This window comes from Mya arenaria, chromosome 10 (genome assembly GCF_026914265.1).
Source record: "Mya arenaria isolate MELC-2E11 chromosome 10, ASM2691426v1".
Lineage (NCBI taxonomy): Eukaryota > Metazoa > Mollusca > Bivalvia > Myida > Myidae > Mya > Mya arenaria.
The window spans coordinates 15,529,537-15,548,262 of NC_069131.1; the positions used below are offsets into that span (position 1 = coordinate 15,529,537).

Genomic DNA, 18,726 nt, shown 5'->3' on the forward strand with positions numbered 1-18,726 from the left:
TTACCTTTACTTGTATTAAGAACTTTTTTGATTATTTTGTATATTTTAGGATTTATTCAAAGTCAAACCGTTGGAGTTTAAATAAAGTGTGAATCTGAAACCGTAACCTTCCTTATAAATACTACGAGACGGGGCACGGGTAAGAATAATATAATAATAAACATCATGGCATACAAAGGAGTACATTATATTCTTAAGTTAATTTTGTTTACGATATATTTCACGAATTTACACAACATTTTTAAATGTAAAATGCCGCACTTTGTCGTCGTTCTGGTGTGATAAACAGGCAGTTTTTAAAAGATGCGGAATACAGAAAAATAATAAAAATCTTAAAAGTATTGTCATAGGCTATAAAATTGATAAAAAAATCATAATATTGTAAATATTATTTTAAGTCAGATTTCTTACTGTATTTATAGGGCCTACATCATTTGTGAAAGAAGATCGAAACAGATAATTATTACATGTATGTACTATTTATATAATGATCTAAAAGTTATTCAAACACATTTAAAAAATAAGAACATTTCTCTACGTTTTCTGGTTGATTTTGTTAAACATATCAACTTATAAGGTAAAACTCCACCGCACAAAGTATATTTACTTACTATCTAGCACATTGCTGATGTTTTATGACAAAATAAACGGATTGTCTTAGAATGGAACTTCCAAAAACAAAACAAAAAATGGAATGTACACAACTTTAAAAACATAATACAATCTGGATTTAAATTTAAAACACGTTTCAATGACAATATATTTGAGATTCTAAAATTCAAGTTATCAATGAAACGTCGTCTTTCGTTGATGAAATAACTACACTCTAACAAATAATGAAATTCATCACCAATACGATTAGAATCATAGAGATGGCAATTTCTGTCATTTATGTTTATATTTTTCCAACTACCGACATGTACTTCAACTGGAAAATGATTGTTTCTTGTTCTAAACCGCATAAACTACTTTTTGCGGTGTTTTCAAATTCAAATAGTTCTTTAAACAATCTCAAGGCGATAAAGGTTTCGCAAAACATTAATAAGACCACATTTGATGAAAATATTCTGAACATGTTTTATCCATTTGAAGTCATTAGCTTGTAAATTTGCAGAATACAGGAATTTACTCAATGTGACGTTGTATACTGAGATTGAGAGTTTATGACAAGATGGAACGATCAAGTAAGAACAGTTATTGACCATTCGTGAGTCTATATCTATTTGCAAAGTCTAAACACCCGTTTCACCATATTTCATACATGTGGGCGTACTACTTTTAACATTTAATATACATTTTAGAAATTTATTTTGAACCTTTTCGAGTACGTAATTGTTACCAAATCTGCAATATTCACAGCCGTATAATAATTTAGGTTTAATAATTTTATTGTACAAATGTATTTGTAAATCAGTTGATAAACATTAACATTGCTTGTTTTCTGTTTTGCACTATAGAAATTTGTTTTACAACGGTATCTGAAACTAATTTAAACTTTGAAGAGTACTTGCCGTCTAGTTTTTGAAGATGAATTCCTGAAACAAAATAACGGTATAGGGTTGAATATAGCATCCATACATAATTAAACTTTCAGACCTTTGATTTTATGAACATTTTGTAAATTCATGTTAATTAATTTAAATATGATGGTAAGTCATGACTAAACATTAACTCAATTACTGATAGTATAGAACCAAAGGATGCTAAACCCTTAAAAAGGAGGAAACTATTGATTGTGCATGGACGTTTTGTAGCCAAGGACATTACAGTTCATCTGCAAAACATCTCAGTTTGAATACATAATATATTCTTATATGTTTGTTACAAAAATAGCAGACCCCCCCAAAAGTTAAACAAATCGCTCACCTGAGTAAAAGTGTTTGACCTTTGTAATCACTATAGCTTTGTTTTTGTTCTCAAAACTGTACACATGGTCCAAATGTCAAAACTGTAGCTTCAACAATAAGAAAGTAGGTCAAAAGGTCACCTGACAATGTCAATATTGATATTTGTTTTCAAAACTGTACACATGCTCGAAATTTTATTACAGTAGCTTCTAAAATAAGAAAATAGGTCAAAAGGTGACAGTCAAGGTAATCCGAGAAAAACATGAATATCTGTTTAACTGTTTAATTATTTTTTTCTGTCATCATTTGGTTAGTTTTCAGACAGCCTCGTTCTGAATTTCATTTACCGAATCGAACATTCGGAAGTCTTCGGGAGTTAAGTCGATCGTTAAGATTAACTGCTAAATTAAAATTACTACGCGATGTACTTGCAGCGTAGTTAATGTGTACCGATTTCTGACATTGTAAACCAGTGTATATACATCCGAGGTTGTTTTCGATAAAAATGGCCGAGGATCCTCATCATCATCATCATATTAACAAACAAGTAAGTGACGTTAATTTCTAAATATTTTTTTGACAGAAAGTATATGAAAATACTTCTTAGCCTATAAAAGATAATGTTATTTTCTGCTTTTACAAGTGTGAAATATTCTAGATTTGTTTGTTTGTAAATGAAGCAATCCTTGGCCAATTTTTCAGCTTTGCATCGTTTTACAAGATTCCGTCAAGTTTAATTTCTTCTTTTTTTCAGATAAAAAATGGAATGGCTCGAAAGATTAGAGAGAGAATGCAAATAAACGCTGTGCTCGAAGCAAATCTCTCAGCGTTGAATGTTGATCTTCGGAATGATCTTTAGGGCACTTCGTCTAAGAAGGAAAAGAGAGCAGTCGTTATATTCCCTCCTTCTACAACCGAAAACGGGCGAGGCTATGGATGGATGGGCTTGACTTGACGAGGGGACGGTCGTCAAGGAAGTTGAATGACAGATTCCCAAATGTTATTTGAATAAATACGGACACTAAACTAAAAAAAATGTATTTGAAACACTTTTTTTGTTTTTCGTTTTATTTATAATAAGAATAAAGCCAGCAATTGCACAGTCCATCCGTCTGTCTTCTTGTTTTGTGTTTTATTTATATTAATCCAGTTCAGATTCTAGGGAAATTCTCTTCCCATTAGGAGCCACCAATCCAGTGTTGTGTATTTCGAATCAACCCAGTGTTGTTTATTTCGATTACACGTTAACATTTCACGGAAAAAATATATATTTTCATTGATAATGAATTGGTTGATCCTACGTTTGTTGTTTTATGTAATATTTTTGATAAGGAACCCACAAAAACCCGGGTGCCGAATAGTATTTACCCTGTCTGTCTATCCGTCCACATTTTCTTAAAACAATGTATACTACTGGGACACTAGCATTGAAAGACGTGAAACAGGACGCACAAACACAACAGGCAAACAAAACATAAATAGTATAATATTTACACCTCGACTTCCATTCCTTAAATGAACTGCTTTTCGGCAATTGCGTTCATCAATCGATGAACGCAACATCTTCGGATATGTTCGGATCGCAATTCATCGCATAACAATATACCATTCGGAACTCCTCGGCCATTATTTTCAAAAACAACCTCGGATGTATGCCGGTACATCTGTTGAAGTAGTCCGTATTTTTTGAATAAAAGCATTAATTAAATGTAGTGTTTAAGAGTTGTATTTATTGCTCTCAGTTTAAATTGATTGCCAGTGAAGTGTATTATTGCAAACATAATTACGATTCCCAAGAGTTAAGTCATAATTTTTAACTACTAAATAAGATTACTACGCGATCTATTTGCAGCGGACTTAAACGTACCACTTTAAGTATGTAAACCGACCATATACATCCGAGGTTGTTTTTGAAAAAATTGGCCGAGGAGTTCCGAATGAACAATATACATGAAAACTATTGATCTTGATATTGTTTGTATTGTGTCAGCAGGTCCCGTAAAACATAAATCAACATTTTTAAAAGTGCTAATTTATTATATTTTAAATGTACTGTTGCTATAAGTGTTTCAATTTTACGTTTTCAAGTGATTTCATGTGGTGGATCTTTTCCCGCGTTATTATGACGTCATTTGAAAAAATGTTTCCGGTTACAGTCGGGTCGTTCTATTTACAGAATGGATAAGAACGGATAACTGAAAGGTTTTCTTATATGAAATGAAGTATTTTTTTAACAATTCTTGAATGAAATAATGAACTTTTGGTGTAAATATAAGGAATGAATTGCGGGGTTGATGTCATTATCGGGGATATGAACACAATTGGGTTGGTCAAAGTACGCGTGGAGTCCTTCGGACTCCACACACATTGACCAACCCAATTGCGTTCATACCCCGATAATGACATCAACCCCGCAATTCATTCCTTAAATGAATCAAACACTAAGCTCAGCAACAGTAGCAGCAGCAACAATTCAAGAAGGAACAATCCAAGCAGCAACCACTACGTACAGCAGCAGCACACACTTACATTACCTTGAAGATGGCACTGACCTATTTCTTGAAATCCAAAGATCGGATTTTACCATTATAGCCTGACTACTTTTGCTGATTCTATTTTCATTTTGTGATAGACGGCAACATCCATCGGCTGATTAATGCGTGTTGTTTTTGATGGCAGATATAGTATGATGAGATCATTTGCTACAGCGGACCTTATAAGATGCGTGCATGGGACGATGCATCGTCTTGGATTAATTGCACCGGATTTGTTTTTCAAACCATTGGAAGTACAAATTTTGGTCCATAAAACCGCTGTCAGGGCATGCGTATGTAGCATTAATCAGCCCCTGGCGATGGTATGCACCTCCGGGAAGAGTGTTTGTGAAAATTATCATTTTTGGAAGACATTTGCAACATTTACCCAACAGTTCACAGAAATATGCTCGTTTTTCGCCACTGATTAGGAGTGAGCATGATTCTTTCGCGTTAGTAAAATCGCCTTTTGACCTGAAGACTAATTCAAAAAAATCTAGAGGGCTGCTTCGTTATAATTTTAACTTCATAAACAGCTATCGTAATCTAATAAACAGGCCTTCAACAAGCAATAATTATCGGGTCGGGCGACCCCGGGATTTATCATCCTTCTATCCCGGTATCATCTAGCCCGGTCTCGACAGAACCCGGTGTCGGAAAGTGATACCGGATATAGGGCGATACAGGGTACCAGGTACTGGATACCGGCGTTTAGCAATGCTAAAGTATTTGTAGTCATTCGGAGCTCCTCGGCCATTTTATCGAAAACAACCTCGGATGTATATGGATGGTTTACACACTCAAAAAGTGGTACGTTTAAGTCCGCTGCAAGTAGATCGCGTAGTAATTTTATTTAGCAGTTAAACTTTGTGACTTAACTCTTGGGATTCTTCATTATGTTTGCTATAATACAATTCAATGACAATAAATTTAAACTTAGATCAATAAATACAACTCTAAAACACTACATTTAACTAATGATATAATTCAAAATTTTACGAACTACTTCAACAGATGTACCGGCATACATCCGAGGTTGTTTTCGATAAAATGGCCGAGGAGTTCCGAATGATTTGTAGTCTCTAGGTAACTACTGTTAATTTTATCATCAGTTTGAAATAACTCGGCAGTAAAATTTTATGACATAAAAAATATATGTTTTGCATTATTGGAGTGTAATTATGTATCGACCAATTGATTTTAATATTGAAAGAACTTTTTTGTCTCCAAACCTGTCACGTGATATGTGTCATGTGACTTTCAAGATGGCGGTCAGCAGTCTTTCAAAACTAACACCAATTTTGAACATTGAAAAATTAACTGAGCGTGTAATTAGAGTTCTTGGCTGTAATCCTGGAGATTTTAGATTACAAGGAACAAATACCTATCTTGTAGGTAGTGGTAAAAGGTATGACATTATTCATTTTCTTCAAAATTACAATGTAAACAGTTCTAATTTTGACTAACCTAAGTTTTGAGGTTAAAAATCAGAACTCTTGCAGTGCTCAATGACATCCTATTCCATAATGAGAAAAAATTATTTAAGCAGTACACTCAACGAGTTGAACACAATTTTCTCTATCACTCTGAAGGATCTTGCAGTGACACTGTTTCTTTTGCTGAGTTCCTCCAAGTGGCAAAATGGTTAACTACAGAGTTTTATATGAACTATACTGGCTAAGGTCACAAATCCGAACACTTTTTGAGGTTTTTCACAATTATCTTGGAGAGTTTTTGTTGTAGCAAGTTAAAAATGGGTATGAAACATCTTTGGTTAATGTGACAACATCTGTCAAAGTACAGATTCACGATCTCATCAATTTTATGTCGAAAATGTTCATTTTATAGACAGTAAATCACCTTTAAATTTGTGCTATGGAGGGCACAAATACCGAACACTTGAAAAGCGAAAAATACATGGTCATACAATTATAATTAATAAGTATGCTATATTAAATAAACACTAGGTACAAAGTTATTTATTGTTTCTGATGTTTTTCAAAACATGAAATTCAAATGTAAAGCGTGATTTCTATTTATAAATATCATAAATGTAGGTCAACATAACTGCAAAACCTAAAGATGCGCGTGCGCCCTCTGACGTCATTCCCCGTGTGCTACATTATGATCTTTAAGGTATAAACATTGAATGGCATTTGGCATTATTTTAGAAAAATACTCAACAAAACAAGATGAAACTTCGCAAATGTGACCAAGGCAAGCCTTTGTATTGATCTAGATCATCGAATAATCGATCACGGTAAACAAACGCGTGTTTTAGCTGGTGTTCGGGAGTTGTGCTTTGTTCGGAAATGTACCGTCAACCAGAAGTGTTGGAAATCATGAAAGGTAGCGTTGGTAATTGTCCGATTTAATGATCTCATGGCGGATTTTTGCTTCTTATTTTCAGAAATTATTTGTTTTTAATGCTTATGTAGTAATAATGTACTTTGTTAATTGTAAAAGTTTCTTACCAACCTTTTATTTGTATTTGTGTGTGTTAACACCAATTGAACATTGTCTTGTCTGGTTAGATAATAAACATTGAATTATTGACACATTGCCTCTGTTTGTGTTGCATCATAAAACAACTGACATTTTACATGATTCTGAACCATGACCTCTGACGTTATATGCGTGATCAAAACGATGTAGCAAAATATTATACACTACTTTTTATTTGGGGTTAAAAAAACAACAACATTTTTGGGATTTTTCCATAGAAAAGGTGGCAAGAAGACCCCATCAATGCCCTTTGAAATTTGAACATGTGTTTGACCTCATGATTTTTTTGAAAATGTTTAAGTAGTAACATTGCCTTTTTTAGTGAAATGTATTCATCAATGTATTCAGTAATCAGCAAAAAACATGTTTCTAAAATTTAATGCAAAGTAAAATATATATATTTATATATTTTTTTGTGTTTTTCAAGCCCACTGCATGCAAAATGGGAAGAGGAAAACTATTAACAGCAATTAACTGTAGATTGAAATTTTCATTCAAAACAAAAGTAGCTTTTTTTCAAGAACACCGCATTGGTAATTCTTTGGTTGACTGATCACCCTCTGAGGTCTTTTAATTTGCAAAGGGTAACAGAAAATGTGTGTAACTCGATGAGTGTACTACTGTATGTCCTCAGGCATTATTTCACTGGTTTCATTTTTTGAGCTGTTTTGAGAGATCATTTGCAGGAAAGATGACACATGGCAATATTCTTAAGACTATTATTATAAATTGTGATGCTTCATCAATCGGCAAGCTAAAATTGGCCAGATTTCTTGTTATCAAAGCCTTTCTTTTCATTGGATTTTTATATATAAGGGCAATTTATATTTCTACAGCCTATGAAATGTGGTATTAACCATATTGATATAATGAAAAAATAATTTTGGGCTATATATATATATGTATGCAAAATATTTTTTCTAATTATTTTCTGAATCTAAAACTGAATCATGACAGGGTGACCTCTGTTTGAAATTGGAAATCATTTCCATTAAGTTTAATTTAAACTGAACTTATTTTTTTGTTCTTGTAATTTCAGAAAAATTCTTATTGACACAGGTGATCCACAGAAACCAGACTACATCAACAATTTACGCCAGACCTTGCAGGAGAACAGCTGCGGAATTCAGGAGATTGTTCTTACACACTGGCATGCAGATCATGTTGGGGGAGTACCAGATATCACCAGGGACATCTTGTCAGGTTTGCTTTTTACTTTTTATTTCTTTCAAATCAGCAATTATTTTGGTGCAATTTACTGCCTTCTAAAGGCTATTTCTCCTTGATATTTTTTTCCATTTTTTCACCAAATTTTATGATTTTTTCCCAATTTGATGTCATGAATGCAGATTATGCTGATGAATAAAAAAGCAATGAATTTCTTGAAAAATAAACAAAATTTTGGCAAGACTAATTCTTTCACATCATAATGTATGCATAAAAAGGTGAAACATGTATATTTGCCATTATATATGCTATTTTGTTCTGATTTTGTATTTTTCCCAATCTCTACTTTCCCCCAATTTGTAAGGCACAGGTGGTTAACATATTTCCAAAATATCACTGCAAATGCAAATTTATAGCGTTTTTTTAGCCTCATTGTAAACGTTCTCATTTCAGATACAGTTATGTCATGTTCTTGTTGCTCTAATTTTAGGTTCAATCTTTAAAAGTTTCCAATTATGTCTATTTCGACTTTTGCATTCATTTAACAATGTTATTTTAAAACAATTAAGATTGAAAGCTGCATGTATGTGTAGGCATTTTTCTAAAGTACCCACAGATTCGACTATCGCAAAATATATGATATTTTCCCAATCTTCTGAAAAAAAATCCAATCAAATGTAAAAAAGAATCAACATCCTAATTAATTATGTTATGTTATGTTTTGAGGATAATTGAATTTTAAAATCGATGATTTTCATCACATTCAGAGATAGGTATGAAATATTATCTGTCATGATTTATTGTGATAGATATTTACACCCCAAGGATTGATATTTCATGTCTTTCGAAAGAGAATAAAAACTAATATTTAATAATTTCCTAATTCACAGGAGACTGAAAAGCTTCTTCAATTACCGGGTAACAATTTGGGCATATTTATATTACAGAGCCAGTGAAAGTTTCAAAGTTCAAACGGTTGTCTAGTCCAGATGAAGACATCAGCCCTGCATCATACAGTTTCATCGAAGACAATCACATTTTTAAAACAGATGGTGCTACTTTAAGGTACAATTATATATATTACAAATGACCTTGGGCATTCTCTATGACTGTGCCTATCATAGGTATTAAAAATGAGCTTTCACAAGTATACTCTTTAATGACATCTGTTAAATAATCTACCTTTTCTTCATGCAATTCAGAACCAAAAACTCATTGAAAATTTCAAATGATTTTAATATTGAACATTGAAAAATAAGCAGATTATTATATAGATAATGTCCGAGCTACTTCTGTGCTATTTTGAAAAAAATATGATGAAACTAATGAAAATATATGAGTTTATCTAAAGGTATATGATGTACATGGACTGAGTATATAATTATGTTATTATACTGCTTATTATATTATACATGTTTGGAGCAGATATGCTGAATTGAAATTCCAGTGAAAATGTGAATTCATATCCATCATCATTGAAATGATTGTTCTGTTCGAAAAAAATCCCATGAGTTTAAAAATAATTATCATTTGGTCATGATAAAACAACATTGTTTACTGGTACCGAATTCATGATGCAATTTGTTCCTGTAAAAAATGCGCTTTTGACAAACAGTTATTTCATTTTCATTTTAAGCACAACTCAGTACTCACCCTGGCATGGGTATCACACCTTGGGTTAAGTTTTGCATGTTAGCACATGTGTTGCATTGAAACTTTAGACATGTGTTCACATCCAGTTAACATACTTGAGTCATCAAGTTATATAACTCTTATCTTGCATATATAATGGCCCTTTATTATTTAATTTAGAAATTCTGGTAAAGGTTTTGCATGCCAGCACACATTAGTAATATCTAAGCAGCTACTCCATGTATTGCATGAAGGCTTAATACAGTTCTTAACCATCCAAACTACTTAATCAATTAAGTAAGATAACTTTATTTTGAATTTAATGCACATCATGGCCCTTAATTATTTAATTTAGAAATTCTGGTTATGGTTTTGCATGCAAGCACATTTAAGTCAAAAACTCATCAAATACTTCATATACTGCAATGAAACTTGTGTAACCATCCAACCTACTTTATAAATAGAGTAAGATCACTTTATCTTGCTTATAATGCAAATTAAAAATCTTCCCAACTACCTGTCATACATGTATTGCACTGAAACTTTATACACAGGTTTTTATCCGCACAATCTGTGCATATGATGCAAAGTAAAGCCCTTTATTTTTCAACTAAAACTTTAAGGTACAGGTTTGCATGTAAATGTAATGCAAGTTTTGGCTTTATGACAGATAGTTGAGTGCACCTTTTCTGTGTCCGCTCTTTTTCATTTAAAGTGATTATAAGTACTGGTATATACATAATTGCTCTTTATTAAATTGGTGGTAACCATGGCCCTTGACACCACAAACTGCTAAATAGTGAGAAAGTGCGTGCTGCTGCATGTTTTTATTAAGTTGCCGTTTAGAACTGTATAGATTGTCTTGTACATTGATTTCAGGGCAATTCTGACCCCTGGCCACACAGAGGAACACATGGTCCTACACCTGGAGGAAGAGAATGCTGTGTTCGCTGGCGACTGTATCCTAGGCGAGTCCACAGCTGTATGTTAGTTTGAACCAGTAGTCCAATGTTTTAAAGCTTAAATGCACAACATAATTGTGTTAAGCATTGTCTTTGTTTAAGGAATAAATTGTGTGGTTGATGTCATTATCAGGGTACAAACACAGTTGGGCTGGTTAAAATGAGTGGAGTTCCAAGGCAACATTTTTCAATGTACATGTATATTTATATGGGATCTAAGCATATCTGAAGGCGTTGCATTAATTGGTTGATAATCGCAATTGCCGAAAGGCCGTTTATGGGAATTGAGGTGAAAATATTGTACTATATTTTTTTACATTACATTTTATAACATATATTAATTTTGGTTTGCAATATAACGGTAGAATTAAGGTAATCATACTTGGAGGTGAACGCTAATGTTAAATGCTGTGATTAATGATTTCTCTTTGGCTATATTATATACTGCAGTGTACGTTGTCAGTGTTTTTTTCTTGACCGGAAATGATTTTGAATTTCGGCCCCATTCACAAAAACATAATGAATACTCTTTTTGTTTTTTTACATAATGTGGTCTCAGAATTAGAATCCTTCAATTAAAAAGAATATCTTCAAACTCAGGATTTTTTTCTTTGTTTAAAATATATACTATGGTAGTTTCACTTTATCTGAAATATTCTAGGGTAGTTTCACTTTTTTTTAAATATACTGTGGTAGTTTCACTTTATTTGAAATATACTTTGGTAGTTTCACAATTTAGGCATTTTGTCGCTATTTCCACACATTTAAGGTCAGGGCACAATTTACAAAAATGTGGCAAAACATACTTGTTGTACATGTATCAGAGTTATATTATTTTTCCAGGTTTTTGATGATCTTCATTCCTACATGCAAACTCTGCAGAAAATACTAGATCTGAAACCAAAAGTTATCTATCCAGGTTTGGCAATATTTTAATACCACTTTGTGTTTATGCTCATGTTTTGCAATGAAATGTGATTGCTGTTCCATAATTCTAGACAACAGAAAAAAATAATTTTGTCATTGATTTTATTTATTGTGAGTAATTGAGCTGTTTATGTTTCCATGCTGGCTTGTAAAAAGACAGTTCGCACCAACAGTAAGATTGTTATTTGGTTATTGCCGAGTCAGTATTTTAAACCAAAATTAAACAATAAAACAAATGTTATTTTGTTGATGAATTTTCATAAGAAGAAATATCATCTTTTAATTTTGGCTGTGAGGAAGAATAAAAGGAAACAAAATTAAAGCTAAAAAAACATTGTTTTATTTAAAAGTAATGCTCCTTTTCTTTTTCAACAAGATTGAACTGTAACTGAATGACATGGCTTGACCCTGTAACTGAATGACATGGTTCAACCTTGTAACTGAATGACATGGTTTAACCTTGTAACTGAATGACATGGTTTAACCTTGTAACTGAATGACATGGCTTGACCTTGTAACTGAATGACATGGCTTGACCTTGTAACTGAATGACATGGCTTGACCTTGTAACTGAATGACATGGCTTGACCTTGTAACTGAATGACATGGCTTGACCTTGTAACTGAATGACATGGCTTGACCTTGTAACTGAATGATATGGCTTCACCTTGTAACTGAATGACATGGCTTGACCATGTAACTGAATGACATGGCTTGACCTTGTAACTGAATGACATGGTTTGACCTTGTAACTGAATGACATGGCTTGACCTTGTAACTGAATGACATGGCTTGACCTTGTAACTGAATGACATGGCTTCACCTTGTAACTGAATGACATGGCTTGACCTTGTAACTGAATGACATGGCAGCTTGTAACTGAATGACATGGATTTCCTTGTAACTGAATGGCATTTTTTTAGCTTGACCATTTGAAGAATATGGATAGTTACCTTTTTTCTCTATGTTGGTGTTGGCTTGATTTTGCAGGTTTTGCATGTAAGCACCTTCAAGTCATTATCTCAGCAAATGAATCATATATTGCATTGAAACATCAGACATGTGTCCCCAACGATCCTTTCTACTGAGGTAAATAAAGTAAGGTACCGGTACATGTTACCCTATTTTTGCATAAATTGGCCCTTTATTATTCGACTTCAAAATTCTGGTTTAGTTTTGCATGTAGTCACACAGAGGGTAATATCTCTGCAACTACTCAATGTATTGCTTTGAGGCTTTCTTAAACGGTACACAACCACCCATCCTCCTCAATTAATCTAGCTAGATTACTCTATTTTGCATAGAATGCAAATTATGGCCTTTTATTATTTGCCTCAGAAATTCTGGTTATGGTTTTTTATGTTACCACATTTAAGGTAATATCTCAACAACTATATACTCAGCAACGGTACTCAGCCATCAAAACACCTTAAATAACCAAGTAAGATAACTCTATTTTGCATAAAGAATTAGTGTAAATTACTTGTTTGGTTGGCTCTGAAATCATCGACAATCAATTATATTTAGTAATAATCGATCATAGAAAAAAATCGATCATAGAAAAAAAATTTTTTTTAAAAAAAAAATTAGTAAGTGTTCCGATGTTTTCTTTAACAAAATGGCTGATTAAAGCCACAATGAGCAAGAAAATGAACTATTTTTTTATACAACAACACTTAATAACTAATAATCGTAGACATAACGTATATGCATATAATGATTAAGAGTTTAATACTGTACATGAATAAAACTTCAATTCAAGTTCTATCTAGTATTTAAAAAAACCCGATTGTACTATCGATAATCGGTTACTTGAGTGGAACCGATTATTAATAGTAAAATTGGAACCGATTCCCAACACTGTTATAGACCAAGGAATTATGGTGAAAAGCTTTTACTGTAATGCTTTTATTTTTTTGTTTTCCTTATTAAATACATAATCAATATATTTTTTAAATACACTTTATTATAGTCAAGTTTAAATAAGTGGAGTTGCCAGCTTTCTACATGTTGTGGTTTTTATTTCATTTTTAAGGTCATGGAATAGTTATTCAAAACCCGGTTGAGTTTATAACTTACTATATCAAGCATCGTCACGAGAGGGAGGCCCAGATACTAGAAGTTTTAAAATCAAGTGGCAATACATACATGTCTACACTCCAAGTGGTAGAGCAAGTTTACAAGGTAAGTCTACTCAGTGTGTGTATTCCACATGATAAATAAAGTCATATATGCTAGATCATACAATAAATATTTTGACTTTAGAAGGCAACATTTTGCTTAAAATAAAGACTTAAATCAAAGATAAAATAATACTTCACCATTTTAAATAATTCAAAGGGCAGTCCATGCTGCTTAAAGAGCCCCGCCTTCGTGTTAGTACAGAAGTTTGATAAGGTGATTAGTTTCATCAAACACTTCGACAAACCTGTTTCCCAAATAATGTTTTGACAGTGCTCCGTCAGACGGCTGTATTGTGAAAAGGTTTGTCGAAGTGTTTAATGAAACTAAACTCTATCAAACTCTGGTAAAAGACCGAAGGCAGGGATTTGTAAGCAGCGTAGACTGCGCTATGTTTCATTTAAAATGGTGAAGAAATAGTAATGCTCCTTGTTTATCCTTGTTTAAAGTCTTCATCCGAAGCAAAATATTGCCTTCCGACGGAGTATTTATGACGCAATTTATCATGTGGTATACACACACTGCTACTGCATAGCAAAGAAAAAACAATTTACAAAAAGGTTACGAAATAATAAAGAAACAGTTACTATGCACCTTGGAAATTTTCATTTCATTTCGATCAATAGTGACATGCTTTATAACAATAACCCAGGCATGTAATAATTGAACATAATTGTCAATGGAATTAGATATATTGAATAATGTGGTTTATAATGTGAAGCTAAGATTTATATGGCCAAATGTTTGCTTCTTGAAACAAAGGTTTATTTGAAGAGGCTAGATATCTGATGATGCAATTGCAAGAAAAAAAGAAAAATGTCAAAAACTTACATGAAATTGACATCGCTGTGTACAGCCCATTCAATCTTATTTACTGACGTATCACATCGCTTTGGAGACATGCTTTTTTCGCAGTTCCTGTTAATTTGAAATTTACTAGAGTTTTCCACCACGTAAATTCCAGAAAGTTTAAAAATAGCGTCGGTATATTTATCTGTACTCATAAACAGATATGATTTAAACTGGGAAACCATTATGCGCTATTTTAAACAGGGAAACACAGTTGAGACATCAACATGATTGCATTTATATAATATTATTTTAACCCTGTAAAGTGATGTTTTATTGGCCTTCTTCTGGCACTCATTGACAATTCTAGGCTTGTTTTGAGGAAATACTGTGTTTGCCAATATTTGGACCATCTAGTGTCTAGCCCCTTTAAGCTTGGTTGTGATGAAAGCTGACTTTGAAAGAAACCAGTTATGGTGCCTATTTTAAGGGGCCATTAGAAATGACCTGAAGTTGTGATCAAACCCTAAATCTCTTGAGAAACAGGGATATTTTAAAGCCACTAGAACATGCTCACCCTTGTGGGAATCAAGCCCACAACCTCTTGAGCAAAAGGTGGACACCTTAACCATTAGACCATTCTAACCCTGATAGGGAACTAGCCATTACCTTTTGAGTGAGAGGAACACACCTTAATCACTAGACCAATCTCATCCTGGTGGGGATCGAACCAGGAGACTCTTGAGTGAAAGGCAAACATGTATACACTCTCACCCTCACCACGTAGGGGAACGAGCCCACAATCTCTTGAGTGAGAGGCACACACCTAAACCTCTAGGCCACTCTCATTGTTCAAAATGTTAATGTTTCTATGGTTCTTTTTAGGGATTAGCTCCTGGCTTGATTGGTGGTGCTTGTAAAAATGCTAGTCATAATTTGAAGAAACTTGTCAAAGAGGAGAAAGTTGGTAAGTTTGTTACTAAGCTGATTGTTCAGAACTATGTTAAAGTTAATGAAATTGTTAACTTTTAAAACTTTACTACTCTTGAAGTTTAAACTGACACTCTTTCAAAATCAATACATACACATGACTATATAACAAACATAATTTTTGACTGATAAACCTTTAACTACTCAGTAAATAATGCATTTATGGAAAATATCAAATACTGATAACCGATTGTAACCGAGTATTTAACAGCTGAAAACACACAAATTTTAAATGATTGGTGAGTGGTAAAGATTTACTGTGATCTTCTATAGTCTCATAAGGTAAAAATACCTTGTTTTATGCACATTTCTTTCAAATTAAACTTGGTATCCTTCATAAAAACCATTGTTTTCGACATTTATTCATCCTTTTTGGAATATTAAAACAAAAGTATTAATTCTAAATATAAATCTTATTTGGGAATAAGAGTGCATTATAAACTCCTATAGGATACTCTTGTCATCTGCAATGTTCCTTACACAGTTTGAGAAACCTGTTTAAAATGTGAACTATTTTATGATGTGCTAATATCTTTAAATAAAACAACTACAGCTTAAAGTTTACAACAATGTCGTTTTCATGTTGTTAACTTTATCAAATTTCTGAAAAATTGGCCCACTGTGTATAACATTGATATTATTGGATATAATCATTTGTGGCAAATGGCCAAAGGCATTAACTTGATTATTCTGGAATTAGGTATATATATATTGTGTATTATTTTTTTATAAAAATCACACACATCATACTATAGCTAAGTTTTTTCCTTTACAATGACATTGTAAATTAAAACATTGAACTTTACATAATTTTGCTATTGAGAAATATGCTTATTGACACAATGTTTAAATAGAACCTGCCCTTCAATGTGTGGTATTTTCTTGATGTACTATTAAAGATCACTAGCTACTTATTTATAGGCATTTAAATTTAATGTGCTTGTTTATCTTTCAGTTTGCAAAGATGAAAATGGAGTTTTATTGTGGAGAATGATTCAGAACAATTAAGCCCAGTTTGTTTCTTGTATTATACAATCTAGTTTCCAGAAACTTGAACAAGAACTTGTTGCATTCTTTCTAGTCATATAACTCAGAGAGTAGGCATGTCTCACCTTGGGGTTTGGTATTGGTTCCAGGCCACACCCATTCATGAGGAGACAAATTGTTTTTGCCCTGTCCGTCAGTCCACGCGTATGCCACACTTTGTTTCCGCTCCATAACTATAGATGCTTGGACCTAGGAACATCATACTTGGTGTGCAGGTTGGTCGCGACCTGTAGATGACCTGTATTGATTTTGATGTCTGTAGGTCAAGGTCACAGTGACCTTCAGATGAAAAAAAATAAGATCTCTGATGCAGTTAATGCAGTAGATGTTCACTATTGAACACTGATGATTAGGCCAAACTTAAAGGTCACAGTTGGTAGTCTCCAGTCCAAAAGTACAAATTTCATATCCACCATTGATTATTTCTCAGCTACGACCACACAATGGGGGAGACAACTGCTTTTTCAAAAAAAAACAATCTCTAGTTAACTTTGTGCCTATTTTCATTTTTCCAGAATGCAAAGATGAAAATGGAGAAGAGTTATGGAGCTTGATTCAGGGCGGAAAATCAAACCTTTAAGTCCACACTAAATGAATGTTATAAACTGAAGTTTTATTTACCACATTATTAATGTGGGTCTCATGAAAACATGTTTAGAATAATAAATCAGTTTTAATTCGTATGTGATATGTTTTACTATGTAAGGTTAATTTTGTTGTGTTATAAAATAAATTGTTATGTTACATCACCGACCAATAAGCCATATAGGTTCTTGGTTACAAATACTTTTTATTATGTTATTGTTTTAAACTATGTAAACCAAAAATAAATAAACAGTATTCATTTGTGATACTTATTAAATATTTATAAATTTTCCGAGTCATTGCTTGCACCACATTGATATAATAAACAGTGTCCACCATAAGCTTGTTTGTTGTTATGAAGAGAAGAGAGAGAGTTACTGTCATAGCCTTGGTGTCATTGGCTTCATTGTGGAAATACTTTAACCTTGGTCATAATCCTTAAACCAGTCAAGATATTTGAATGGAACTGGGTCACTTATTGAAAGTGGCAATATGCACATGAACAGCAAGGTCCATAACCCTGGCTTAAATATTTTGAAGTTGTGATATTGCAAGTTCGAAAAGTCAAGCACAAACTGACTTTGCCATAACTTTTTAATCATTCAATATATTCACATTAACGTTTAACACTAGTGGCAATATAAACATGTATGATAAAATGAACATGTAACAAGGCCCATTACTTTGATTTTAATAATTGTCTCGTTAAGTCCCTTGATAGTTTAAAAAAGTCATGCAAAAACTTGAACTTGGCCATAATTTGATAAGCATTCAAAATATTGACATGTAACTTTATACACAAGCTACAAGTGAAAGTATGCACAAGTGTAGATATGCCCATAGCTCTGGCTTTAATAATTGCCAAGTTAGTTCCCTTGATAGCTTAAAAAAAGTAATGCAAAAAACTTGGTCATGGCTTGATAACTATTCAAGATATTCACATGCAACTTTGTATACAGAATACTAAAGAAAATGTTTACATGTGTAGCAAGAACCATGACTTCCGCTTGATGAGTTATGCCTTTATTGACTCAAAATAACAGCCTAGCATTAGCATGCCTTCCCTGGCACTCTTGTTTTTTTCATGACAATGCAAATCAATGACTTAAAAGAACAGACAAGTGTTGGCATCCCTCTCTGGTCTCTTGTTTATTTCATAATGGTGCAAACTATTTTTAGCCTACACCAAAAGTCTGCCGCACAATTTTCTTGCCAAATTTGGGGACCCCTGGTCCATTATATTTGTCAATATTATGGCTCAAATCTCCATTGTGTTGAGTAATCTACTCCTTGACTCAACATAGCCTGAAAAAACTAAATGGTCAAGCTTGACCCAGATTGTATTTTATTAATCGCAGATATAAACTGGAAGAAAAATTGTGTCCTTAGGTCTTGGAAGTTTCTTGACGGTTTGTGAATTATACTTCTTTAGTTTGTCAATAATTAAAGTATTTAGTAGCAACTTTCATGACAAAGCTGCCTTTCTCAGCATCAACAAAAGTGCCAATTGTTGCAAAATATGCCCGTGTTTTTGGGACACCAAGTTTGGTGATTATTGTA

The 18,726-nt window shown here is 33.0% G+C and overlaps 1 protein-coding gene across 2 annotated transcripts; it reads left to right on the plus strand.

Moving 5' to 3' along the window:
• Positions 1-5,615: 5,615 nt before the first annotated feature.
• Positions 5,616-17,507, plus strand: LOC128206881 (endoribonuclease LACTB2-like). 2 transcript variants are annotated; one of them, XM_052909589.1, is made up of 8 exons: positions 5,616-5,789; positions 7,926-8,089; positions 9,001-9,118; positions 10,565-10,667; positions 11,491-11,566; positions 13,610-13,758; positions 15,430-15,511; positions 16,490-17,507. In XM_052909589.1, exons 1-8 carry the CDS (start codon positions 5,626-5,628, stop codon positions 16,540-16,542), a joined length of 909 nt encoding a protein of 302 aa, XP_052765549.1. In that variant the 5' UTR covers positions 5,616-5,625; the 3' UTR covers positions 16,543-17,507. The 2 variants fall into 2 exon arrangements, with proteins under 2 accessions (XP_052765549.1, XP_052765548.1); XM_052909588.1 differs by having other exon boundaries at positions 17,097-17,507.
• Positions 17,508-18,726: the final 1,219 nt, after the last annotated feature.